Source organism: Oncorhynchus mykiss, chromosome 14 (genome assembly GCF_013265735.2).
Source record: "Oncorhynchus mykiss isolate Arlee chromosome 14, USDA_OmykA_1.1, whole genome shotgun sequence".
In the NCBI taxonomy this organism is placed as follows: domain Eukaryota; kingdom Metazoa; phylum Chordata; class Actinopteri; order Salmoniformes; family Salmonidae; genus Oncorhynchus; species Oncorhynchus mykiss.
The window spans coordinates 23,249,673-23,263,595 of NC_048578.1; the positions used below are offsets into that span (position 1 = coordinate 23,249,673).

The 13,923-nt window shown below is 44.1% G+C and overlaps 1 protein-coding gene across 2 annotated transcripts in view; it reads left to right on the plus strand.

Annotated features, from left to right (window-relative positions):
• The window catches only part of LOC110487749 (ecto-NOX disulfide-thiol exchanger 2-like), a 354,612-nt gene extending 347,915 nt beyond the window's left edge, over positions 1–6,697 (plus strand). Inside the window, exon 16 of one of the 2 annotated variants that reach the window (XM_036943160.1) lies at positions 4,196–6,697. In XM_036943160.1, the coding sequence (XP_036799055.1) occupies positions 4,196–4,327 (132 nt within the window). In that variant the 3' untranslated portion in view covers positions 4,328–6,697. The remainder of the gene's footprint in view (positions 1–4,195) is intronic. The other variant, XM_036943159.1, reaches the window with a different exon arrangement.
• Positions 6,698–13,923: the final 7,226 nt, after the last annotated feature.

The following is a 13,923-nucleotide window of genomic DNA, read 5'->3' on the forward strand; positions in this document are numbered from 1 at the left end:
CATGGTTACCAGATGTTATTGTGAGTGTAGCGAAATGCTTTTGAAATGTTTCTAGATCCAACAGTGCAACAGTATCTAACAGGTAATATCTAACAATTCCACAACAAAACCTAATATTTATCAAATTCCACAACAAAATCTTATACACACAATCTAGTAAAGGAATGTGATAAGAATATATAAGTATAAAATATTTGGATGAGCAGTGACAGAGCAGCTAAGATGCAATAGATAGTGAAGGATATAGTATACATAATATACATATGAGATGAGTAATGCGAGATATGTAAACATTCTTAAAGTGGCATTATTAAAGTGACTAGTGTTCCATTTATTGAAGTGGCCAGCTGTAGGTAGGCAGCTGCCGCTCTGTGCTAGTGGTGGTTGTTTAACAATCTGATTACCTTGAGATAGAAGCTAATATTCAATCTCTCTGTCCCAGCTTTGATGCACCTGTACTGACCTCGCCTTCTGGACAGAAGCATGGTGAACATGCAGTGGCTCGGGTGGTTATTGTCCCTGATGATCTTTTTTGCATTCCTGTGACATCGGGTGTTGTAGGTGTCCTGGAGGGCAGGTAGTTTGCCCCATGTGATGCATTGTGCAGACCTCACTACCCTCTGGAGAGCCTTGCAGTTGTGGGTGGTGCAGTTCCCATACCAGTCGGTGATACAGCCCGACAGGATGCTCTCAATTGTGCACCTGTAAAAGCTAGTGAGGGTTTTTGGTGACAAGCCAAATTCTTTCAGCCTCCTGAGGTTGAAGAGTTGTAGTGGGACCTTCTTCACCACACTGTCTGTGTGCGTGGACCATTTCAGTTTGTCTGTGATATTCTCCACTGCTGTCCCGTCAATGTGGATAGGGGGGTGCTCCCTTTGCTGTTTCCTGAAGTCCACAATCATCTCTTTTGTTTTGCTGACATTGAGTGAGAGGTTATTTTCCTGACACCACATTCCGAGGGCCCTCACCTCCTCCCTGTAGGCTGTCTCGTTGTTGTTGGTAATCAAGCCTAACACTGTTGTGTAGTCTGCAAACTTCATGATTAAGTTGGAGGTGTGCATTGCCACGCAGTCGTGGGTGAACAGGGAGTACAGAAGGGGGCTGAGAACGCACCCTTGTGGGACCCCAGTGTTGAGGATCAGCAGAGTCAAGATGTTGTTTCCTACCTTCACCACCTTGGGGCGGCCCGTCAGGAAGTCCAGGAACCAGTTGCACAGGGCGGGGTCAAGACCCAGGGTCTCAAGCTTAATGATGAGTTTGGAGGGTACTATGGTGTTGAATGCTGAGCTGTAGTCAATGAACAGCATTCTTACATACAGTGCCTTGCGAAAGTATTCGGCCCCCTTGAACTTTGCGACCTTTTGCCACATTTCAGGCTTCAAACAAAAATATATAAAACTGTATTTTTTTGTGAAGAATCAACAACAAGTGGGACACAATCATGAAGTGGAACGACATTTATTGGATATTTCAAACTTTTTTAACAAATCAAAAACTGAAAAATTGGGCGTGCAAAATTATTCAGCCCCTTTACTTTCAGTGCAGCAAACTCTCTCCAGAAGTTCAGTGAGGATCTCTGAATGATCCAATGTTGATCTAAATGACTAATGATGATAAATACAATCCACCTGTGTGTAATCAAGTCTCCGTATAAATGCACCTGCACTGTGATAGTCTCAGAGGTCCGTCAAAAGCGCAGAGAGCATCATGAAGAACAAGGAACACACCAGGCAGGTCCGAGATACTGTTGTGAAGAAGTTTAAAGCCGGATTTGGATACAAAAAGATTTCTCAAGCTTTAAACATCCCAATGAGCACTGTGCAAGCGATAATATTGAAATGGAAGGAGTATCAGACCACTGCAAATCTACCAAGACCTGGCCGTCCCTCTAAACTTTCAGCTCATACAAGGAGAAGACTGATCAGAGATGCAGCCAAGAGGCCCATGATCACTCTGGATGAACTGCAGAGATCTACAGCTGAGGTGGGAGACTCTGTCCATAGGACAACAATCAGTCGTATATTGCACAAATCTGGCCTTTATGGAAGAGTGGCAAGAAGAAAGCCATTTCTTAAAGATATCCATAAAAAGTGTCGTTTAAAGTTTGCCACAAGCCACCTGGGAGACACACCAAACATGTGGAAGAAGGTGCTCTGGTCAGATGAAACCAAAATTGAACTTTTTGGCAACAATGCAAAATGTTATGTTTGGCGTAAAGCAACACAGCTCATGACCCTGAACACACCATCCCCACTGTCAAACATGGTGGTGGCAGCATCATGGTTTGGGCCTGCTTTTCTTCAGCAGGGACAGGGAAGATGGTTAAAATTGATGGGAAGATGGATGGAGCCAAATACAGGACCATTCTGGAAGAAAACCTCATGGAGTCTGCAAAAGACCTGAGACTGGGACGGAGATTTGTCTTCCAACAAGACAATGATCCAAAACATAAAGCAAAATCTACAATGGAATGGTTCAAAAATAAACATATCCAGGTGTTAGAATGGCCAAGTCAAAGTCCAAACCTGAATCCAATCGAGAATCTGTGGAAAAAACTGAAAACTGCTGTTCACAAATGCTCTCCATCCAACCTCACTGAGCTCGAGCTGTTTTGCAAGGAGGAATGGGAAAACATTTCAGTCTCTCGATGTGCAAAACTGATAGAGACATACCCCAAGCGACTTACAGCTGTAATCGCAGCAAAAGGTGGCGCTACAAAGTATTAACTTAAGGGGGCTGAATAATTTTGCACGCCCAATTTTTCAGTTTTTGATTTGTTAAACAAGTTTGAAATATCCAATAAATGTCGTTCCACTTCATGATTGTGTCCCACTTGTTGTTGATTCTTCACAAAAAAATACAGTTTTATATCTTCATGTTTGAAGCCTGAAATGTGGCAAAAGGTTGCAAAGTTCAAGGGGGCCGAATACTTTCGCAAGGCACTGTAGGTATTCCTCTTGTCCAGATGGGATAGGGCAATGTGCAGTGTGATGGCGATTGCATCGTCTGTGGACCTATTGGGGCGGTAAGCAAATTGAAGTGGGTCTAGAGTGTCAGGTAGGGTGGAGGTGATATAGTCCTTGACTAGTCTCTCAAAGCACTTCATGATGACAGAAGTGAGTGCTACAGGGCGATAGTCATTTAGTTCAGTTACCTTAGCTTTCTTGGGAACAGGAACAATGGTGCCCATCTTGAAGTATGTGGGGACAGCAGACTGGGATAGGGATTGATTTAATATGTCCGTAAACACACCAGCCAGCTGGTCTGTGCATGCTCTGAGGACAAGACTAGAGATGCCGTCTGGGCTGGCAGCCTTGCGAGGGTTAACACGTTTAAATGTTTACTCACGTCGGCCACGGAGAAGGAGAGACTAGAGTCTTTGGTAGCAGGCTGCGTCAGTGGCACTGTATTGTCCTCAAAGCGTGCAAAGAAGTTGTTTAATTTCTCTGGCAGCCAAGACCTCGATGTCCACGACGGGCTGGTTTTCTTTTTGGAATCTGAGATTGTCTGTAGACCCTGCCACATACGTCTCGTGTTTGAGCCTTTGAATTTTGTCTATATACTGACACTTTGCTTGATTGATTGCCTTACTGAGGGAATAACTACACTGTTTATATTCGGCCATATTTCCAGTCGCCTTGCCATGATTAAATGTGATGGTATGTGTTTTCAGTTATGCGTGAATTATGCCATCAATCCATGGTTTCTGGTTAGGGAAGGTGTTAATAGTCACAGTGTGTACAACATCTCCTATACACTTCCTTATAAACTCGCTCACCGAGTCAGCGTATACTGTACGTCAATGTTATTATCTGAGGCAACCCAAAACATATCCCAGTCCATGTGATCGAAGCAATCTTGAAGCATGGAATTCGATTGGTCAGACCAGAAATAGATAGCACAGGCGTTTCCTGTTTTAGTTACTGCCTATATGAGGAGAGCAACAAGATGAGGTCATTGTCAGATTTGCTAAAAGGTGGACGGGGAGGGCCTTGTATGCAATCATCTTGTGATGAGTATTGTGTTGGTGTTGGCGTTTGTCACTCAGATCAGTTCATCTGAGATGTGGGGCTCTTTGAGTTTGTAGGAGTGTGTATCAAATCTGTGTGTTACGTTTGTATTGTGATTGTATCTGTGGATGTGTGTCAGTGTATGTATCAAATCTGTATTTATAGTGTGTGTGTGTGTGTTTCAGATAAACACCGGACAGGTGGGGGCTCTACTGGGTCGGCTGCCCTGTACCTTCAGACAGGAGCTGACAGGGGTGGGTGCCAGCCTGGAGAAACGCTGGAAGTTCTGTGGTTTCGAGGGAATCAAGACCAAATAGAGCATTACAGAGACACAGCGGATATCACAGAGACACAGAAGAAACAGCATTAGGCTGCATTATGAGGACACTGAGGAAACAACCTCTGTGTACGTGACAGAGAGGGTGACTCGTCTCCAGGGTGACACCTCCAACACCACACTGCTCTGCTCTGTGCCCGATTCTGCAACGCCTCATGAGATAGAACACTGGGAGTCCCAGAGGAGTATCAGTCCAAAGGTGCCAGGGGATTGGCTGTTAGTCCATCACATTGGTGGATTGAACCGTTCTCAGAGCCTCTAACTGGTTAACTCTGCTGTCAATCAACCAAGACTACTACCCAGGGCCACGTTCAGTTGCCAAACGTTGTTGAAAGTTGCAAATAGAAATGCCATGAATAGCCAACATGATTCCTCAGTCAACGAGTTCGGAAAGGCATGTTTGTTCTATGTTGTACATTTCTATCGGAAAGTTCCTAAATGTTGTGGTCTGCTGAACGTGCCCCAGGGAGGATATCAGGGTCTGCTGAACACTTTCCACCTCCTTCTGCCTTTCTCTTTTCTCTCTTTTGTTCCTTGTTTGGGAAATTCTATAAATAGATTGTATATATTACCATACTTTTTGTATGGGCATCGTCATACCAGATGATTTCAGGAGCTATCAGGTGGTTGTTGTTTGTTTTCCATGTGAACCAACTGAAAATTCTCAACCAATGTGTATTCAGTTTTAATTTAGTATTCAGCGCTCTTTGTTTGAACTCAAAGAATAATCAAGGACCAACAATTAGCATTTCTTATGCCCAAGTCTAGCTAGTCCCTCCCTGCTACAATCTGCATTTTTCTGTTTGGTACCTAATGAACACAACCCTGGTAAACATAATGGACTTCCAGCAGTTGGCAGGGGTAATAGCGTTTTTATGAGTATACTTTCATGTGGTAGGGGTGTTAGGTAATCTAGGTTAGAGCGTTGGGACTGTAACCAAAAGGTCTCTAGTCGAATCCCGAGCTGACAAGGGGAAAAATCTGTTGATGTGCTCTTGAGCAAGGCACTTAACCCTTATTGCACCAGGTTTGCTGTTGATAATGGCAGACCCTAGCTATGATCCCACTCTCCGAGGGTGGATGCAAAAACCACATTTCCAATTCACACGTGTATTAATACACACTTGTACATGTGTGAAATAGAACAAATATAAGCACCCACCAAATTATTATTACGCAGTGCCTTCCTGTTGTGGCTAGTTCATTTGAGGATTGTTGGGATTGCTTGTTTGTATGTTTTTATTTTCTTATTTTACTTGATATCAACCATACTTGATGTCTTACTGTGTAAAAAAAAAAGTGTTATCATCATATACAGCATAGCAGTATAGTGCCCCTGGAGAAAGTTAGGGTTAAGTGCATTGCTCAATGGCACATTGACAGATGTTTTCACCTTGTCAGCTCGGGTATTCAAACCACGGAACTTGCTGTTACTGGCCCAACGCTCCTGCCGTTACTTGACCAGCCAATCATTTGATGTACATTTTTGTGTCGTTATTTGAAGATGTTTGGTGAAGTGCGTTTTGATAAAAATGTTAGTTTGATGACACGATGATGTGATTTGTTTTGTCAGAGGGTAAACATGATTTACATGCATCTCAACAGCTTAGAGCATAACATTAGGGGGTTATGCGGTGTGTAAAAGTGAACAACCATATCCTGAAATGCAACTGCGATAGGTTAAGGCTACTACATGATACTTAAATTTGACCTATACCCATTATGAGGTTGCTACAACGTATGAATGAAAGTTTACAATGTAGGTAGATAGACAGTGACATTCAATATCACATTGCACACTCTTCCCTGCGTCTAGCTGATATAGGGTGTAATCATTAGTCCAACAGTTGCAAACAAGAGTTTATTTTGGACAAATTCAGGTATGTTTATCCACCTTTTGTTTCCGTTTAAGAAGTGTTTTTCAACAGAATCGGCGGAATGAATACCCCTGATCACGCGTAAACACAGTTTACTTTCATAGCCGCCAAGTTGTATTCTTTCTCGCAACTCTCCTCCTCTCACCTCTTCCATTTGCTTGTGGAATTAAACACACAACACATCAGCTGTATGTGAACAAGAAAAAAAACGTTCCAAGCCAAACCTCTGCACACAGCACACATCATTGTCAGCATATTAGCTAAAGTAACGTCATAGTCAGCATAGCTAATAGAACTAATGCGCTAGTAAACCCGCTACAATCATGCAGTAACGTTACTGTACAGTCAGTAAGCAGTTATACCGGCGGGCCACGGTGGCAATACATTTAGTAATACCAAAAGCTTACCTTGACTTGGAAGAGTTCCAGTGTAGTGTTGGAAAGTCATAGCCAGCTAGCTAACATAGCATCCCTCTGTTTAAGCAGGATGTTTCAGTAGGCTAAACTAGCTAGCTGCATTTGCTAGCTAAGTAACTGAAACTGAAAGTGAAAAAGAATGACGAAATCTCTCTCTCTATTTCTCTCTTGCATCTCCTTAATTTTGGAAGGAATTAATTTGTTCAAAACTGTTCAACTATTGTCTTTCTCTCTCTTTGAGTCAACTACTCACCATATGTTGTACACTGCAGTGCTCGCTAGCTGTAGCTTATGCTTTCAGTACTAGAGTAATTCTTTGATCCTTTGATTGGGTGGAAAACATGTCAGTTCATGCTGCAAGAGCTCTGATAGGCTGGAGGACGTCCTCCAGAAGTTGTCAACAATTACTGTGTAAGTCTATGGAACGTGGTGAGAACTATGAGCCTCCTAGGTTTTGTATTGAAGTCAATGTATCCAGAGGAGGACGGAAGCTAGCTGTCCTCCGGCTACACATTGGTGCTACCCTACAGAGTGCTGTTGAGGCTACTGTAGACCTTCTTTGCGAAATTGTGTTTTAATCCGTTATTTGGTGAGGTGATTATATTTAGTATAGTTTTATCAAAAAATTGATACCTTTTTTAAATGTTTCACAATTTTTTCTAATCAGGTCACATGGTTAAACTGACAGGGCTTAGCTTGCTATATGCGGTTTTGCATCTTGTAGTCCTGCACTATGCAACTGTAGGTCTAATTAAACTGGGGTCCGAGGAGGTACTGCAGGGGTTTTGTGATCAAAATATTTTGCTGCAACAGAATAACATTGTGGATAGCATTTTTATGTCTTTGTGTTCAGTATGAAGGAAGTTATAGGTAGTTTCAGGAGCCAATACTAACTAGCATTAGCACAATGACTGGAAGTCTACAGGAACAGTTAGCAGGTTAGCTGTTCCTCTTCTTTCAACTCTGGGGAAGTAGAGAAAGGGCTTCATTGCTAAAATCTCAAACTATTCCTTTAATATGGAGGAAACTACATTGGAGCTAATTACATAATTGTGAACAATTATTTATTTGCTTTTATTTTTGCATGTGCTAAACAATTACAGTTTCAAGATACAATACATATACATACTGTATGTACGGTTCAGTAGGGGGAAAACAAGTACAATGTCCGAACTGGTCATTTCGCTGCCACAGAGTTTGCCCTACAAAGACCCACAAGACAGGATTGTCCTCTGAATCATGGCCTATTTGCCCTTTCATTAAAGTGCTAGTCCATTAGGCAAAATATTAATATCTTGCCTATTAAGATCAAAGAAACAGTATACCATATCTCCCAGTATGCTGATGCCATCTTACTGTATTTGTCCGATGTCTCTAATTCTATACCATACGGACATGACATCTTTAAAGATTTAGGCTCTTTATCTGGATATAAATGTAACTGGTCCAGGTCTATCTTAATGCCTCTAAATCCCACAGTCGAACAAGTCAGATTACCTTCTTACCTATCGCTTTAAAAAATAAGGGATTTACATACCTGGGCATTCAAATTCGATCCAATTTGCAACTCATGATTAATGAGAATTTTAGTGCAACGTAAATAAAAAAGATCTAAGTAGATGGTCCCCACTTCATGTTACTCTTTATGCGTTATCGTTATTAAAATGAATGTCCTCCCCCGTATGAGTTTCTTGTTTTCAATGCTTCCTCATTATTCTTTAAGGACATAAATAGATATCTCGGTGAGAAATGTAATTTGGAATGGTAAACGTCCTAAAATTAGTATGGAGGGATTTCTCTACCCAACTTTAAACTCTGCTATTGGGCATTTAAGCTGTCACTGAGTATTTGGCTTGAATCTTCATCTGATGTGCGTTGGCGGAAATAGAGGAGGCCAAGTCTCACCCAATTAGAATTCAGGACCTTCCTTCTTTTGGGCGCACCAGGTGTTTATTGCATAGGACCACAGGGGCAGGCAGAAGGCCATACACAGGGGGTCCAAAAGGTCTAAAAGGGAAACAGTACAGGCAAGGAAAAGGCTAGTTAAGTAGTCCGGGAGATCAGGCAATAGGTAGACAACAGGAAATCCGAGTAGCTAAAGTACAGGCAGGGAATAGGCATCGTTAGTGAGGCAGGCAAAAACTATCATACACGGGAGGATTAAATTACGGGGAAACCAGCGCTCTGAAGACGTGTGTCACAAAACAAACAATACCTCACAGTAATGGGGTGCAAAGAACTGAACTAAGTGGTGTGTGATAATGACATACAGGTGTGTGAACAGGTGATTAGAATTCAGGTGATTGGGATCTGGAGAGTGAGCTGCGTTGAGGGGATCTAGGTGTTTGAGAGTGTGGGCTGGAAAGTGAGCTGCGTTCAGGGGATCTACGTGTTTGAGGGTGTGAATTGGAAGCAGACATTGCAATGCTCGGCTTAACTAGTGGTCTTACTTCAGTATTCAATGTTTGTCCAATCTCAACCACACTGCACACTGCCCTAACCCATCTGGACAAGAGGAATACCTATGTGAGAATGCTGTTCATCGACTACAGCTCGGCATTCAACACCATAGTACCCTCCAAGCTCGTCATCAAGCTCGAGACCCTGGGTCTCGACCCCGCCCTGTGCAACTGGGTACTGGACTTCCTGACGGGCCGCCCCCAGGTGGTGAGGGTAGGCAACAACATCTCCTCCCCGCTGATCCTCAACACTGGGGCCCCACAAGGGTGCGTTCTGAGCCCTCTCCTGTACTCCCTGTTCACCCACGACTGCGTGGCCACGCACGCCTCCAACTCAATCATCAAGTTTGCGGACGACACAACAGTGGTAGGCTTGATTACCAACAATGACGAGACGGCCTACAGGGAGGAGGTGAGGGCCCTCGGAGTGTGGTGTCAGGAAAATAACCTCACACTCAACGTCGACAAAACTAAGGAGATGATTGTGGACTTCAGGAAACAGCAGAGGGAACACCCCCCTATCCACATCGATGGAACAGTAGTGGAGAGGGTAGCAAGTTTTAAGTTCCTGGGCATACACATCACAGACAAACTGAATTGGTCCACTCACACAGACAGCATCGTGAAGAAGGCGCAGCAGCGCCTCTTCAACCTCAGGAGGCTGAAGAAATTCGGCTTGTCACCAAAAGCACTCACAAACTTCTACAGATGCACAATCGAGAGCATCCTGGCGGGCTGTATCACCGCCTGGTATGGCAACTGCACCGCCCTCAACCGTAAGGCTCTCCAGAGGGTAGTGAGGTCTGCACAACGCATCACCGGGGGCAAACTACCTGCCCTCCAGGACACCTACACCACCCGATGTCACAGGAAGGCCATAAAGATCATCAAGGACATCAACCACCCGAGCCACTGCCTGTTCACCCCGCTATCATCCAGAAGGCGAGGTCAGTACAGGTGCATCAAAGCTGGGACCGAGAGACTGAAAAACAGCTTCTATCTCAAGGCCATCAGACTGTTAAACAGCCACCACTAACACTGAGTGGCTGCTGCCAACACACTGACACTGACTCAACTCCAGCCACTTTAATAATGAGAATTGATGGGAAATGATGTAAATATATCACTAGCCACTTTAAACAATGCTACCTTATATAATGTTACTTACCCTACATTATTCATCTCATATGCATACGTATATACTGTACTCTATATCATCGACTGTATCCTTATGTAATACATGTATCACTAGCCACTTTAAACTATGCCACTTTGTTTACATACTCATCTCATTTGTACATACTGTACTCGATACCATCTACTGTATCTTGCCTATGCTGCTCTGTACCATCACTCATTCATATATCCTTATGTACATATTCTTTATCCCCTTACACTGTGTACAAGACAGTAGTTTTGGAATTGTTAGTTAGATTACTTGTTATTACTGCATTGTCGGAACTAGAAGCACAAGCATTTCGCTACACTCGCATTAACATCTGCTAACCATGTGTATGTGACAAATAACATTTGATTTGATTTGATTTTGATTTGATTTGATCTATGGTGAATTGAAAGTGGGTAAGGGTTAAGGTTGACGGTTAAGCATAAACAACTTGACGATTAAATTGCTCCTAGTGGATGGTTTTAAAGGCAACTCCCAATGTCATGGGAACCTGGACAAACGTTGAATACTAAAGTCTATCTGGTGTGATTGTGTTGCAACTACAGGGGATACAAGGTGCAAGGAGGTGCAATAACTAAGAGAATGGTGCTGAAACACAAAATAAGGGGTATACGTATGATAGGCAGTCTATAGTCTCTGTGATGGATTTGTTACTATAATGTTTATACGGGTCGTACTGGTCACAATAAACAGTGTGGGAGTTTGTTCAACATTTTATTTAGCAAAAGCTGTTTCCAGAAAGGAAATAGACGCCTGGCTGAAATAGAAGCCTGTCTCTAATAAGCGCCATTGTGTTTAGTGATTGAAGCAAATAAACCCCTGGGCTATTAACTGATTTTCCCTTTCAGTCAGTCACTCGATACAACATACTATGGAGGAGTCAACGAACAATCATATTCACCTGAAGAAAACAGAAATCACGCCCAATGGGCCAATGGATGCCGAGCTCGCCCTCGGAAGCCCTGCCTTCCTAGCTATAATACCAGGGCTAGCATCCATTTCCTCAATTCTTTGCTCTTCAGCTTCCCTGAAGAAAGAACGAATCACGCAATTTTCAAACTATTCATGCAGACGAAGACTATGAGATTTGGCTCCGGCATAGGTGTCTTTTATTGGGAAGAGAGTACTCGTCCACCTAGTTGTTGACAGTTTTGGGTCTTGGTTTCGTTTTTTGTGTTTGCTAAAAATCCATTACTTTCTGCTCTGCTTGTGGAGCCAGTGCTTCTTTGCTTGAGTAAGATGGCCAGTGGTTAAGTTCAAAAAGGCTAACCAGCCAAGTTTGAAACTCCGACCATGCCCTAGTGCTGTCCTGTTTACCTGTGGTGGCTTTGGCTCAGACCAATTGATGTGACCAATGTCGCCCACTGGGCTCAACTTCCAGTGGATGTTGGGCTGACTTTGTGAGAAAGATTGGGGCTGCTGGCGAAGGGTCTTCCGGCGAAGCAATCTCGGGAATTGGGATGTCTAAGGCCAGGAAAGAGCAGCAGCGGTGGTCAGAGTTGATAGGGGTGTCATCCCAGTCGAGTGAGGCTCACTCCGGTTTCTCTGGCAGTGTTCAGAGTCCAGATTCCAGGAATGATATACTATCCTTGGTTGGCTCTGGAGGGTTTTCAGAGTGTAAAATGGACGACATCATTCTGGAACAGTCTAAAGCCCGGGCTTTGGATTCGCCATGAGAGGGTGAACTATTAGGGCAGCAGATCACCTGGGGGTGGATTGGCTGCCTTCTCCCCCGCAGTTCCTCCAGGTTTTGGGGAAAGTATTTTTACCTCCTGTCCCTGCAGCGGTGAAGTGTCGCCTATCCCTGTTTAAAGATTTAGCCGACGAGCTAAAGTACACCTGGAATTTCATTCAGCCAGGCTGGTGCTACCAGGTTATGGCAAATTCATGAATCAATCAAATTTCAATCAATCAAATTTATTTTATATAGCCCTTCGTACATCGGCTGATATCTCAAAGTGCTGTACAGAAACCCAGCCTAAAACCCCAAACAGCAAGCAATGCAGATGTAGAAGCACGGCGGCTAGGAAAAACTCCCTAGAAAGGCCAAAACCTAGGAAGAAACCTAGAGAGGAACCAGGCTATGTGGGGTGGCCAGTCCTCTTCTGGCTGTGCCGGGTGGAGATTATAACAAAACATGGTCAAGATGTTCAAATGTTCATAAATGACCAGCATGGTCGAATAATAATAAGGCAGAATAGTTGAAACTGGAGCAGCAGCACAGTCAGGTGGACTGGGGACAGCAAGGAGTCATCATGTCAGGTATTCCTGGGGCATGGTCCTATGGCTCAGGTCAGTTGAAACTGGAGCAGCAGCACAGCCAGGTGGACTGGGGACAGCAAGGAGTCATCATGTCAGGTAGTCCTGGGGCATGGTCCTAGGGCTCAGGTCCTCCGAGAGAGAGAAAGAGAGAAGGAGAGAATTAGAGAACGCACACTTAGATTCACACAGGACACCGAATAGGACAGGAGAAGTACTCCAGATATAACAAACTGACCCTAGCCCCCCGACACATAAACTACTGCAGCATAAATACTGGAGGCTGAGACAGGAGGGGTCAGGAGACACTGTGGCCCCATCCGAGGACACCCCCGGACAGGGCCAAACAGGAAGGATATAACCCCACCCACTTTGCCAAAGCACAGCCCCCACAACACTAGCGGGATATCTTCAACCACCAACTTACCATCCTGAGACAAGGCTGAGTATAGCCCACAAAGACCTCCGCCATGGGGGGGGGGGCGCCAACCCAGACAGGATGACCACATCAGTGACTCAACCCACTCAGGTGACGCACCCCCTCCAGGGACGGCATGAGAGAGCCCCAGTAAAGCCAGTGACTCAGCCCCTGTAATAGGGTTAGAGGCAGAGAATCCCAGTGGAAAGAGGGGAACCGGCCAGGCAGAGACAGCAAGGGCGGTTCGTTGCTCCAGAGCCTTTCCGTTCACCCTCCCACTCCTGGGCCAGACTACACTCAATCATATGACCCACTGAAGAGATGAGTCTTCAGTAGAGACTTAAAGGTTGAGACCGAGTTTGCGTCTCTGACATGGGTAGGCAGACCGTTCCATAAAAATGGAGCTCTATAGGAGAAAGCCCTGCCTCCAGCTGTTTGCTTAAAAATTCTAGGGACAATTAGGAGGCCTGCGTCTTGTGACCGTAGCGTACGTGTAGGTATGTACGGCAGGACCAAATCAGAGAGATAGGTAGGAGCAAGCCCATGTAATGCTTTGTAGGTTAGCAGTAAAACCTTGAAATCAGCCCTTGCTTTGACAGGAAGCCAGTGTAGAGAGGCTAGCACTGGAGTAATATGATCAAATTTTTTGGTTCTAGTCAGGATTCTAGCAGCCGTATTTAGCACTAACTGAAGTTTATTTAGTGCTTTATCCGGGTAGCCGGAAAGTAGAGCATTGCAGTAGTCTAACCTGGAAGTGACAAAAGCATGGATTAATTTTTCTGCATCATTTTTGGACAGAAAGTTTCTGATTTTTGCAATGTTACGTAGATGGAAAAAAGCTGTCCTTGATATGTTCTTCAAAAGAGAGATCAGGGTCCAGAGTAACGCCGAGGTCCTTCACAGTTTTATTTGAGACGACTGTACAACCATTAAGATTAATTGTCAGATTCAACAGAAGATC